Source organism: Camelina sativa, chromosome 16 (assembly GCF_030686135.1).
Source record: "Camelina sativa cultivar CO46 ecotype springtype chromosome 16, ASM3068613v1".
Taxonomy (NCBI): Eukaryota; Viridiplantae; Streptophyta; class Magnoliopsida; order Brassicales; family Brassicaceae; genus Camelina; species Camelina sativa.
In genome coordinates, this window is record NC_141895.1 from 10,101,180 (window position 1) to 10,115,226 (window position 14,047).

The window sequence follows — 14,047 nt, forward strand, 5'->3', positions numbered from 1 at the left end:
TCTTTTAGATTACAATCCAATAGAGTACACCAAAAAAAACCGTTAATGACTACCCAAAATCAAACCATATCCATTAAAACAAGATGGAATGGATACCTTATGTATTTTCTAAGGTAGCAATGTAAGCATCAGTGTTCCCAATTACATCCACAAAAAACAACATATCTGGACACTTCCAATTGACTACTATCCGCTCCTAATCCGGATAGCTTCACCCCAAGAATAACCCAAAAAACAGAGCTCTCCCAATCTACCGCCAGGCTGTCTACCTTCATCCTCAAGGCAACGGGTTCGAACAACTAGTTCGATTGTGTCCAATCTCTTTGCACCTACCACAACGATTCACTTTAGTTTTCACGAGTCCATTACTCTGCAAACAACATAACATATCCACCAAAACGTGGCACGTTACTCAAACGTTTATGTGGATATCAACACTCCACATTTAGAAAAGGATTTCTCACAAATTAAGCCCACTTACACGAAATTCACCAATTGAAGGAATCCTACTCTCTTTTGGACGCCCAGCGGGACGTCGCGCCTTAGGAGGGTATAAAACATGGTTCTTTACTTCAACAGGAACTTCAGCATCACCAATTTCAGGATTAATTATCCCTTCGTAAGTCCTTCTCCATGTTTTGGTCTTGTAACAGTCACCTACCAAAGTCCCATAAGGGATCCCGTGCGTATCAGCTGCTATCAATGCATGCCCGCATGGTATTTTCAGCCTATCGTACTGCTTACAAGAACACTGCTTCATATCAAGCAGAACATGATGCTTTCCATTCAATAAACCAACCACTTCATAACTCCAACTAGATAGACTGCCTACTTTGCTACCAGAAACACCAACCACGCTGTTCTGCATCTGTTTATCTACCTCAGGCGTAGTCAACCCTACATGCGTCTCAGCTTTCTTGCGCCTCGCACTAAACCACCTACTTAACATCGCACGAATGTACTTAAGTAGTTCAATAATATGACAGGATCTACCCTTTCCTAACACATGGTTTAAAGACTCTGCAATGTTGGATGTCATCAAATTGTAACGGTTCCCTTGAAAATAAGCCCTGCTCCAATGAGCAGCTCCAATTTTATCCAGAAAAGCAGTACATTTGGCGTTTTTAGCTTTGATTTGTCTGTAGATTTCAAGGTAACCGGTTACCTTATAGGCAAACGCTGCTTTTGTCACAAGTTTTGCAAGTCCTTTACTATGAAACTTCGCATTAACATTCCGGGCTAGATGTACTATGCAAGCTCCATGATGTGACAAAGGAAACACCCTCTTCTTCGCGGTGTATATGGACGGGCACCTATCTGAAATTATGGTCAGGCTCTTACTATCAGCAACGATTCGTTCTAATTTCTCAAAAAACCAAGTCCATGAGTCTTCGTTCTCACTGTCCACAACAGCAAAAGCAAGCGGAAACACCTGGAAATTAGCATCTTGTCCACTAGCGGTCAAAAGAACTCCATTATACTTCCCATTCAAATGAGTCCCATCCACAACAATAACACGCCTAAGATTCTTAAAACCTTCTATGGAAGCCCCAAAAGCCAAAAACATATACAAAAACCTTTCTCTACCATCTTCAACCACTTCAGTTTTAATATCGGTTATAGTACCAGGATTCGCTTCTTTTAAAACATGGAGATAACAGGGAAGATCCTCGTAAGACTCATCATCATGACCAAATATTGCTTCCAAAGCCTTCCCCTTTGCCCTATGACATTTGCGGTAGGACGCATCGACCCTCAATTCTTCTAATACCATCTGCTGGAGATCCAAAGGTGCCGGTCCTTTAGTAGGATCACTGAACTTCGACTTGTACACTGCTGCAATCACCTTGGAGGTCGCTTTCTTTTGGTAATTGGACCTAGTCTCTATTGGGCATGTGTGTTCTAGATTAGCTTTCCTGATCACATAGTACCCGGATTCTTTCATTTCACAAGCTAGTACCCTCCAGTCACACCTAGCTCCAGAACAACTAACTACAAACGACTCTTTCTTTGTCGTCGTCTGCGTGAAGTGAAACCTGTTCTTGATGGCGTATATAGCTAAAGCTATCTGGCAATCCTCTTTATTGGCAAAAACCTGACCCTTATAGATACCTTTCCCATCATCCTCATAATCAAGATCCGGTATTTCAGAACTAACATAATCTGTGTCGTCAAACAGAGGAGGAATTTCAAACTCCTCGTCATCTATATCTTCTAGCCTGCGACCATCCAGTTTAGTTGAAACTCCCTGACCACGACCACCTGTCCACGTGGTTACATCAACAAATTCGCCAACCTGTTCCAGACCACCAGTTGTCCTCACTTTATTCTCCTCTTTGAAAGGAACAGATCCGTTAACTAAGACAGTGTGATCAAAACAGGAATTTGTGTTACACATAACCTCCACCACGTTCACCCGACCAAACTGATCGCCAATGAAATTCCCCCAAAACTCTTATCATAGCTCCTTGGGCTCACAGCTACATCGGCTAAAACAGATTCTTCTTCTTCGTCTACATCTTCAAAACTATCTTCCAAACCGTCAATTTTTTCAACATAACCAAATTGTGTACTTGTCATCCCACGACCAACCCCATCTTCTACACCCTTACTGCCCTTCAGCTTTCCCTCTATTTCTGCCAACTCAGCGATAAAATCTTCATCGACCTGGCTTGTTTCAAAAGAAAATGGCTTCGAACCGGCTGTTGAGGCTTCCCCTAAAAACCCTTCTTCACTACCGCTGTTACTAAGCCCAAACGAAGAACATCCTCTCTTCCGACTAAGCTCTCCCCAATCGGAAACCTCAGCGACCTTACCCATTCCTCTCTTCTTAACATCCTCAAATGTTACAAATAAATTCAACCCACAGTTCTGACTAAGCATCTGAATATAATACTGAAGTCCTAAATTCGTTGTCACAACCACCGGAGGCGTCCTCACCCCCGTCGTCAAATCCATAAACGTTGGTATGCAGTAACTCAGATTAGCCTTCTTCTCCACCAATCCGAATTCACCAACGACAGAAACTTCTAACTCTCCTAACTTTGTGGTCGAAGACAGTGGAACAACACGAGAGAGAAGTTTATTGTCAACTTTGAATCCCCAAACGCCGTCGTCAGAACAGCTCCAGCTACCGGATATTACCACACAAAAACTCGGATCTTCACCCTGCATCACAAATCAAAGGAAGATATCAAACCCATCCACGAACATCAAACAGAGTTGCATTAATACGACCCTATCCACACAATGTAAACCCTACCTGCGCAGCCATGTTTCGTTCACGGGGACACAAACCCTACATTCAACTTATGTCTCCTATCCACAAACAATCTTCAAATCTAACAAGGAGAATACATCCAACGGTGGAGAACAAAGATAGGTAAGTAAGGTAACTTTTAAGAAGAGAGGTAAGTTGTTATTAAGGGCAAAAAAGTAAAAAGAACTTGGAAAAGTATAGCATGAGTGGAAAGTGTGTTTTTGTGACAGAACTCAGTCCCAAAGTGGGTTTAAGTGACATTCACCCACACCCACTTTCTTACAAACAAATACCACCCACACCCACTTTCCACTCTTCCTATACTTTCTACCTGTAAAATTACATCTTACCCCTCAAAACTCTCTTCAGTCAATTTATTTTTACTTACCCATCTCACTTTCTTACCGATCTCAATTTTTTTTCCAATCAGTACATTTATTTTTTACAACCGTAAAAAACACAAAACCCCAATTCCCCCCCAAACCCGACATCCCCAATTCTCTTCAACCCTAATTTTGCATTTCACGAGTTTCGAATCCCTTGTTTCCTACCTCTCCTTAATTTGTTCCGTTCGTTCCATTAGCTCCATTTGTTCCGTTTTCCGATTAACTTGCCGCCGGTAACCGCCTTCGGACATGGCAGAGCCCCGTCGTCGCGTCTCCAAAGTTTCGACCAATGAACCGTCATCGGCAACTATTGGTGATACTTCTGGAGAAAAATCTGCAGATTGGGATGATCGGCTCCCTCTTCGTCTGTTTGCAACTGACCGTTTCCCCGACGCTAGGTTGAATGTTTACTCACGACCTGATATCCTGACGACAGTCCACAATGTTCTCAAAGGCACTCCCCAATTCGATACGATTCTTAGCTCAAGTCTGGGTTCTCTATTCCGGCTTCGTATTGGTGAGTCTCCTATCTCCTGCAAATTACTCCACGCTTTGCTATGTAGGCAGGTTCTGTCCAAAAAAAAATACGAATTGTGGACTGTATTCGGTGGATACCCTTTGAGGTTTTCTTTAGTTGAATTTGGTGTTGTGACTGGCCTTCAATGTGACGAATTTCCGGAAGATTACGACCCCGAAGACGACCCTGCTCCCGAACCTCATGATGAATGTTACTGGGACACGTTGATTGGTAGAGATCGCAAGGCGACCCTGGGTGATGTGTCCACTATTTTTGAAGACCCTACTATCAAGGATTTGGATCGGAAGCTTCGTCTAGCGTTGCTACTCATAGTCGATGGTGTACTCATCGCCTCTAGCCAAACGAGCCGACCAACTTTGAAGTATGTTGAGATGCTTGAAGACATCGACTCGTTCCTAGCATTTCCTTGGGGCAGAGAATCCTTCTTGAAGACTATTTCCACTATGAGACCTGATCTCAAACCGCAATCCATACCAGTGGCTAAAAGACTTAAACGGCAGGGCAAGGTTCAACCAACGGACTCCGTGAAGAGTTTCACGGAGAAGTTACAACAGAAGTCCTTCCGTTTGCATGGCTTCCCTCTTGCGCTTCAACTGCTCGCATATCGTAACATTTCTGGATTACGAGACAAGGTACCAGGTGCTGGTGACAGCCGCACTTTCCTGGAATGGTGTTCAGTTGGCCTACCAAAGAATAATTTACCTTTGACAGACGTCATAAGTGTTGAGCATTATCCAGATGTAAGTTGTCTTATATACACATTATTAACTTGGATTACATTATCCACGTGGATACACACATTATGACATTTTGTCTATCCCAACCGCAGCTATTAGTTTCTCCGTTTTTGGAAGCTGTCCAACACGAAGGGATTGTTGAATCTGGTTGGGGAGAGTGGGACGATGAGATTAAAGACAAAAGGATTGCTTATATGGAAAGTCTCATTCAGGCAGGACATATCTTCACCAAAAAGGAATGGCCAGGGGGTGATTGTTCTTTGCCTTTAATAACTCTACCTGATAAGAAGGGCAAAGGGCTTCACAGGAAGCACATTATTCCTAGGCGGAAAGAGATTTCTTCCAAACTTCGTGTCAATCAACCTTCTCCCAAGTCCAAATGCTCGAGTTCTAAGAGGCCCTGTGTTATCTTCTCCAATACTGAGGATAATGGTTTCGCTGATTTCAAAGCTGCTGTAGAGAAAGAACTTAATTCTATTAGGGATGCGTCAGATAGTAAGTTTAAAAAGCTGCAATCTGAGAACAGGAAACTACAGCAGCAGATTAACTCCCTTCGATTCCGTAGGCGGTTAAGACTACCGCTAAGGCGCACCATTAGGAGGCCAGCATCCGTCTCTCCCTCTACTGTCAAGGAATCACCACCGGCCCCTGTCGCAGTCGATGAGTTTAACTGTCCGGAGAACGCGGCAGAGAATGTTACGGTCGGGACGTCACCCCCAACTCCTCAACAATCTCCGACCAAAGCAGTCACGTCTCCTGACGATATCCTTCTTAACCAACACGACTGGGAACAATATGTCCACCCGTTTGGGACAACGGTATGTTGTTGTTTTCCATCATCTTGTAGCTAGTCTGAATGCATTGGTATTCATCTTAGTCAAATTATACAGGAACATTCCGTTGGAAACTGCTCGTCCCCTATGAACGATGTGATTCAGGATGATTCAGGATGTCCGAACTCTTGCCTCAATCCCGTTTATGACACTGAGACTAAGGTTAGACACACTTGTACCTTTTATATTAAACTTCGAGTAGCTTCCTTTTTGTTAATTAAACTACTTTTTGGAAAACAGCAATCCCCGGTATATGACACCGTCACCAAACCTGTTCCCTTGGATGACCAATCGGTACATATCCCATATTTTTCCTTTTTCAACATTTACCCCAGTTTACAAACTTACACTGTCCATGTGGATACATTTACAATATCAACATTCACCCCAATTTCCAAAACTTTACAAACTTACACTGTCCATGTGGATACATTTTCAATATACAGGCTGCGACAAATATTGATCAAAACGGAGTTAACTCCGCTGCTAATGCATCTCCACAACCCCTACAACCTTACACCAGCTTGTTACAGGGATTTATTGGGAACTCTAATGTCAATCCTCAATTGCCTGCTCCTAGTCCTGTCCTTGACGGTACACCTTCTGACAATATTGAGGTATCTTTTTACCAAACTAATATACTTTCCGAGTAAGTCTCTAACCTCAACTATATCTCACTACTCAAACACTTGCTAACCTTCACGCAGAAAATTGACGCTGATAATGTGTTGGAAGCCACTCGACTAACGTTAATTGAGGTAAGCAATTCCGTTTATTAATATTTCCTATCATGAATATCCTATCCACATGGACACCTCACTTAGACTAGTTGTTTAATCACAACTTTAATGTATCCACATGGATATGCATCATCATTTCGTTGCCTTTTTCTTGCAGGACACCAATGTTGACATAGACAGAGCTTGTGCCGATGAGGTACGTCAGACAAATACTACTTCAAAATCATTTTGTTAACTCTTACCTCATAGTTATTTCCTTGGGACCCCAACTTGCTTTATTAGGATGATGGCCGTGAGTCCCCCATACAACCTAACGAATCCGACAGCGAAGCCACCGAGGTATTCCATCCTTCTCTACTTTCCATCGAATCCCTGCCTAGTTTTTTGCTGCCTAATAGTTTGCTGAAAATGAAATCTTCATCACCTCACAGAGCAATGCTACGCCCACAGACCTTGTTGATGTCAGTGATTCTTCGCCAGGCAAACCTACACAAAAGGGTGTTCTCTCGGGACCAGAAGAGACCCTTATCTCGGCTGTTTTGCGGATTCCTACACTTTCACCGTCCCAACTGCCCGACCTACTACTCATTGTCGACAAAGATTTAGCATCCCTCATGAAAAAATCTCTGAAATCATGTCCAAACACGTAACTTTCTACACACCCTATGCCATTTTTTATTCTAACAATATCGGACCACTGACCTAACCGTGGATACCATTTTCAAAACCTCCAGGGTACACATAACAAAATGTGGATACCCAGTTGACAACTTGTTTTTCAAACAGTTAGCGAAGCCTCAGAATTGGGTTAGTACATTGGTAAGTATTTACTATCTACCAAAATCTGAAATCGTTTTTTAGTAAATCTATACTTACACATTGTTTTCACCCTCTTCTCACAGCATATGGAGGTTTTAGTGGATTTTCTACAAAAAAAGCTGCAAAAGTTCCTACTCATTGAACGCTCTCTCTTCCTCTCACCCTGGCTTGGGAACTACTTACAAGGGAAGTATCCTTCCTTCTGTCAAGCAAAAGTGAAGGCCAGAGTCAAGTGGGACAATAAGCTAAAACGTAAAACCTATGGTTCTCCTTCAGAGTGGTTTGTGGATTGGAACACAATATATATACCGATGATTTGGGACAATTCTCACTGGGTTGGCTTAGTCATTAACCTCTCCAATTGGAGCATAGAAATCCTCGATCCTAATGTCAGTCTATACGACGACGCTAAGGTTGCCACCTTCATAGCCCCGTTCACAGAGCAGCTGCCATACCTTATTTCAAAACTTTGCACACCGCCTCCAACTCAAGATCATGGCTGCACTCCATTCACTTGGTCGAGGGTACAGGACATTTACGTCAATGAGAGATGTGGTGATTGTGGTCCCCTTGCCATGAAGTTGCTAGAGATCGTCGCAACTGGGTTTGGTCCGGAACTCATGTCTCAGATCACCGACCAAATCGTCAATGATATCAGGTCACAATACGCGTTGGACATCTATAAGGAATATGTCGCACCCATCTACTCCAACTAGTTTCAAAACTTTTATTCGCACCCTCTGTTAGGTTTCTCTTTTTATGTTTGTATCATGCCGTACTTTTAGCGACCTGTATCCTTGAACTTCTCTATCCGTATGCCTATCTACGTTAGGATCTCGTTACCTTCAATAACCCCTCACAGTTATCCCCTGTATCCAAATGGACATGTTACCTACAATAACCCCTCACAGTTATCCCCGGTATCCACCGATGTCTGACCACATGACAAGTACGATTCCTCAGCTCATGTACACTATCTATTTCCGGCTTAGTATTAATCCATAACATACACCCATAACCATATCATATAGCCACGTATATCCACGAGGTCAGACATCGGTGGATATCTCTCACTACTTAAATAGTTAGCAGTTTTCACTCAAACTTAATTTACACCGGAAAATATATGTTGCTATGGTTAACCTGATAATACATTTTTTACATAAACCACTACGATCAGCTACCCCACTGTGTTGATTCCAGAGTGTAGATTTAACAAAATGGAAGGAATCAGCCTAAACCCTAAACCCTAAACTCTACACCCTCTAACCAACACCCTAGACCCAACACCCTTTAAACCCTAAACCCTAAACCATAAACCAACACCCTCTAAACCCTAAACCCTCAAACCAACACCCTTTACCCAAAACCCTCTAAACCCTAAACCCTAAACCCTAAACCCTATACCCTAAACACTAAACCCTAACCCCTAAACCTTAACCCTACCCCATGAACCCTTAACAGTAAACCCTAAAACATCGTCTGGAAATAACCCTAAAAAACCCTAAAAAACTCCCAACTCAATGAAATTTTGTGTCAGGAATTTGAAGATTACTTTGGTGAACTCTAGAGACTAGAGGATATGCGAGAATTGGTTCCTCCTCCAATTGATTGGTTGAAGATGAAAGTGAAATTCAACGATGAGTAGTGTCATGTCTTTATGTACTCGTTTTAAATTTCGATCTCTCTAATCCACGTTCTTCCTCACCACATCTAAACAATTTATAACATTGTTTTCCGTCCCTATTAAGCAAGCACCAAATGGATACACGTACATGACAACAGTCCATGTGGACATATATATTTGGATACAGTTACATACATATCCATGTGGACTCGTACAATTGGCTCCCGTTACCCTATTCTACACTCATCAGATGGCCAACATTTTAGAAATAACTTGTCGAGAAGTTCATAAAACAAATAAACACACAATCCACTAAAAAAAATTAGAGAAAAAATAAGGGATTGAATACATTTCCAGACCACAACAACATCTCATCACAGTCCACAGCCACCAACCATATTACAACCTTAACATAAAACATAAGAATCTGTTTGGCACACACTACATCGTCCACATGGATACGAACTTTGTAATTGTAACTTTCCAACCTCTATGTGGTTACAACCATGTGGATAAAGCGTTCACGGGAAGTGGCGTATTCCGCTGGATAAATCCATCTACTACCATTTTTCAAAGATTTGTCAGAACTTTAAACATGTTCTCAGTATTCCCTCTCTCTCCTAACTGTCTGCTCTGTTACACATTAAATGCTCCTTCAAAAGCACTGTCGTGATGTAACATTTTTGCGCCTACAACCGTAGGCTCACTGTGCTCTACCAGAGACTACTCCGTCTATGGCTCAGCTTTTAAAGATCTCTACACCAACTGCAATAATTACCCCACAACCATTACTCTTGTAACAAATAATCGATAAGAACTTTTATGACCACAATATATTGTCCACGTGGATGTCTGTACTTAGCCCATTTTTTTATATTAAAGTTGTTTCTTCCTAATCATGCAGATTTTAACATTATCTACTATCCACTAAGATGCTAACGAATAAAGTTCCCCCTAGAAACATCCGCGTGGTTAGGTTCTCGCAATTACTATTTAGGGATACGTGTTAGTGTCTTCGTTTTCTGATTCTACATAACCAGAGTATCTATCTGTTATGAGATAGCTGAAAATGATTCTAACGTACAAAATCGTCTGTGAGAACTGCTCTCAGGGAATTTGCGGACATGGCCGAATTTTACCTAAAAGACATTTCCCTCGCCCGCACAGTGCACTGACACCGGTTACTGAACGCCAACCAGCGGAAGAACCAACCACCCAACCTCTTGTTCGCCTGAATCCTGAGGTTTGTTTCATTCTTTCTACAGTACGAATCCAGTTAGATTTTTAAGCACTGGTAAATTTAAATTTTTTACTTGTCGCTATTAAAGATTCCAACACGTAAAGATCTACACTTCCCAGCACCAATTCTGGCGAAAATTGTCAGCTGCGTAGCTCAGGATGGCATCAAACATTTAAGGAACTGGCTTCTCGCAGGGCGTGCAGGTAGAGTAGCAGTTCACTCGTTGGACACACTTTCATCGGTTAGGTTGGATCGCCATTCCAAATTCGTTAAGTGGTCAAGACCGGATTCTGTGTACTATGATTTTTTTGGGTGGTGTTTATACGCTAAAAATCCTTACGCTTTGTATGTGAAAAGTTTATTCTTAGCTTTCCAATGTTGTGATCTAAAAGAGGCGGTCTCTTTGGTGAGTACCATTAAACATTTGTACCCAGTTGCTGAGCTGTTGTGGATTATGTTGAAGAGCTGCGAAGGGACACTGGATTCGGATTGTTACTGGAACTACAAAAAAAAGTTTCGTTTTGGTGATGTTGATAGGATGGCTGACTCTCTAATGTACCACATCTTCATCATGCGGCCAAAGCGATGGGGGACTTATTCTAATACTTGGCGCTTTGAAGATGTGCCAAGTTGCGGTTATAAACACACAGCGTTCGGGGAATTCAATGGGGAAAGGTGTATCGACTGTATCTTCTACTATCTATCCAGAGATATAGTGCTTCTGTCTTAGATAAAATGTTTGTATGTTGCTTTTAAATCCACTAAAACTCCTGTCCTATAAGATCTGCTTAAGCTTTGCTACTCTAATATGAATTCTACTTTTACCATTTGAATTTTCTTAATTCACCCGACAATCTAATGATGTCCACTCGACTCAAAAAAGAGTATCTACACACATATCCACAGCAAACCTATCCACAAGCTACTGCAGGTTTACTCTACCTCAACATAGATTTCCTAAAAAGACAAAGGTTTCGACCCACTGGGTAATTGTAGGTGGCTATATTAACGGGTTAATTGCAGGCAAAGGTTGCTTTCTAGTTTTGAACATTATCCGTCGGCTAGATAAGAAATGGCTATCTGTCCACTTGGATACTAAATATGTGGATTACAATAACAAAGATCATACGTCGTTGAGTTTACATCCTTTACACAATATTCCACAAACTGTTAAGATTAAAAGTTCCAAACAACTTTAACCCAAAAATAAAGGTTGGAAAAACAGCATAATAGGTTTAACAATACTTAGTAAATGCAGACAAAAAGTCTTACCCGTAGCAAAATATAATATTCATAGCAAAATGTCGTACAAAACAGCAAACCCTAATCTTAACCTTTCAACAAAAAAAAAACAGCAAACCCTACTTAAGAAGCTTCTTAGACGTGAAATCCCTTCCATCAATCTGCGTTCAGACGAACAGCAATTTCCGACCAATCAATCGGAGTAGGAACACCACACTGCTTTGCGTCGTGGTCCGCAGCAACTCTCATCGCCTCTAACTTCTTGTGCTCTGCCTCCAAGTCCACAAGTTGTTGTGCCACTACTTCATTCAGTAGGGAGAGTTTGGCGTCAATTAAATCGACTTTATGCTTCAGGCCGATACACTCTTCCTTCTTCTTCATATGATCTTTAATCATATGAAGAATATCTTTGAAGCGCTCAGCCGCCTCGGCCTCAGCCACGGCTCTGGTCTGACTGAAGGCTTCGCTAACGGCCAAAAGAGCTTCCTCCTCCCATTCGAAGTCAGCTTCCCGTACTGGTCGTTTGCTGGAACCCTCCCCGGCAACGGTCAACGACCGTGTTTCTTCGTCTTCCCACTCAAACATTGGTTTTGAACGTTTCCTTGAACTCTCTCCCGCCATAGATCGACCCTTTAATGGAAGAAATCGATGGATCTGAGAGTTTATTTATAGTTGAGATGATGGAAGAGAAGGGAACGTCTCACCGCTTTAAGAGGGAGAAAGGAACGTATTCAGAGAACCTGAAGACAAGAGGCGCCAACGTTTCAATGCCATAAATAACCTCCACATATCGGAACGACACCTAGGAATTCGAAACGGTATAAGAAAATATCGAAACAATGCACTGAATATCGATGTTCATGTACACATAATAACTACCATGTGGATAGCAATACCCGATTAAAAACCACGTGGATAGCAACAACGCGCACACACAACAAAACGATTAATGCTATTTGTATCCACAAAGTAGTAAACCACGGACTATGTGTAAGTTATCTTCTTTATTTATGTTCAATTGTCCAACCACATTCAAATGTGTACACACCTGATAAACAAAACTCTAACACTTACTAATACATAGAAAAGTATGCGTTTGAACAGGTCTACTCAAAAAATTTCAACCAAACTTCTAGATTTATCATCAATAAAATGAGTTTACTTAAAGTAGCCACATAAATTCACCCAGACTACAATAACTTAGGATAAATACACAATATCTTTAGCTATGTAAAAGTAGATACACTCCATGCATCTCTCCCCGTTCGCTTCTTTAAGAGCTTTGTGTTCCCACAGACACTCTGGAAAATCTTCAAAATACCATGTCTTCTGGTATGTGCTTTTTCTTCGAGGTTGGATAGAGTAGATGTGGTACATCAAAGAGTCCGCGAGTGTGCCTGCTTCACTAAATCCATACTTCTTCTTAAACTCCCAGTACACATCCATATTTAGAATGCCAGCGCAGCTGCTCAACATTATCCACAATAGTTCTGCCACTGGGTACAGACTCTTCACCGTACCGACCAATTCAATTGCCTCATTCAATTGAAGACATTGAAACGCTAAGAACAAGCTTCTCACATACAAAGCATACGGATTCTTCTGGTTTAGACACCTTACAAAGAAACCATAGAAGACATGCGAAGGCCTAGACCATGTCACAAACAATGGATCTCGATTCAACTTTACCGACGAAAGCGTCTCTGTGGAAAAAATAGCTACTATTCCCTCGCGACCAGCAAGTATCCAGTTTTTCAGCGCCATAGGGCCATCATCAGATACCAAACTCACGATTTTGGCAAGTATAGGGGCTGGGATGTGAAGATCTCTTCGCGGAGGTAGCTACAAAAAAATCCAAAGAAAAAGGTCACACATAACATATTGGTTCGAAGATCTATAACAGTATATGTAAGAAAACGAACGTGTAACTTTAGTTTCTCAATAGCATCGCTGATTGACTCCTCTTCATTTTTCCGGTCAAAATTCATTGTCAAAGCACCGACAGGGCCAGGGTAATGTCTACGGCTAATCAAACGTTAAGCAGCCTCCTCGGCGGTGTAGTATGTTGGATCCATGTTCTCCTTTTCTTTGTGCTCTGTTTTCGAGACCTCACCTGCTCCTTATAAAGCTGATACTCCTAATTCAACCGAATCCACATCGATAATGATTACTTAAACTACTTCCTACTGAAAAAACGTAACCGATGTACATTGGGGAGACATTACTATCCACTATTTATTAACCACATGGATATATTTTCCATGGTTCCCTATATACTTGCCTAAACATCAGAATCCACAACAAAGCATCCATGTGTTCAAAACATTCATTATATTAGGTACCTGTAGCTAATAAATGCGTGGATAGTAATTAACAAAGGAACAACAATATATTATCTAAATTGATTGAATACCTACTAGTAAACTGCCTAAACAAATTAGCGTACAACGGTTGCTATAACAATCCATATCTCCAAAACGACAGACCACATGGGGTTGACAGTTGACCATGTGGTTATAGGCTATGTGGATACAATCAACAAGTCTTAAGTAAACGTAATTATTAGCTAAACAAAACAACAAGGTCGAGTCCAATTTGAGACTTTCACATGCCCACCGACTTACTA

General features: G+C 41.6%; 2 protein-coding genes across 2 annotated transcripts; both read right to left on the bottom strand.

Annotated features, from left to right (window-relative positions):
- Positions 1 to 277: 277 nt before the first annotated feature.
- On the bottom strand, positions 278 to 2,398 carry LOC147925404 (uncharacterized). The gene is made up of 2 exons (XM_087492609.1): positions 478 to 2,398; positions 278 to 345 (listed from the first exon to the last, which is right to left on the bottom strand). Exons 1-2 carry the CDS (start codon positions 2,396 to 2,398, stop codon positions 278 to 280), a joined length of 1,989 nt encoding a protein of 662 aa, XP_087348735.1.
- Positions 2,399 to 12,621: 10,223 nt separating this feature from the next.
- LOC147925405 (uncharacterized) lies at positions 12,622 to 13,409 on the bottom strand. Its single transcript, XM_087492610.1, has 2 exons — positions 13,344 to 13,409; positions 12,622 to 13,263 (listed from the first exon to the last, which is right to left on the bottom strand). The coding sequence occupies exons 1-2, from the start codon at positions 13,407 to 13,409 to the stop codon at positions 12,622 to 12,624; spliced, it is 708 nt and encodes a 235-aa protein (XP_087348736.1).
- Between the last annotated feature and the right edge of the window lie 638 nt (positions 13,410 to 14,047).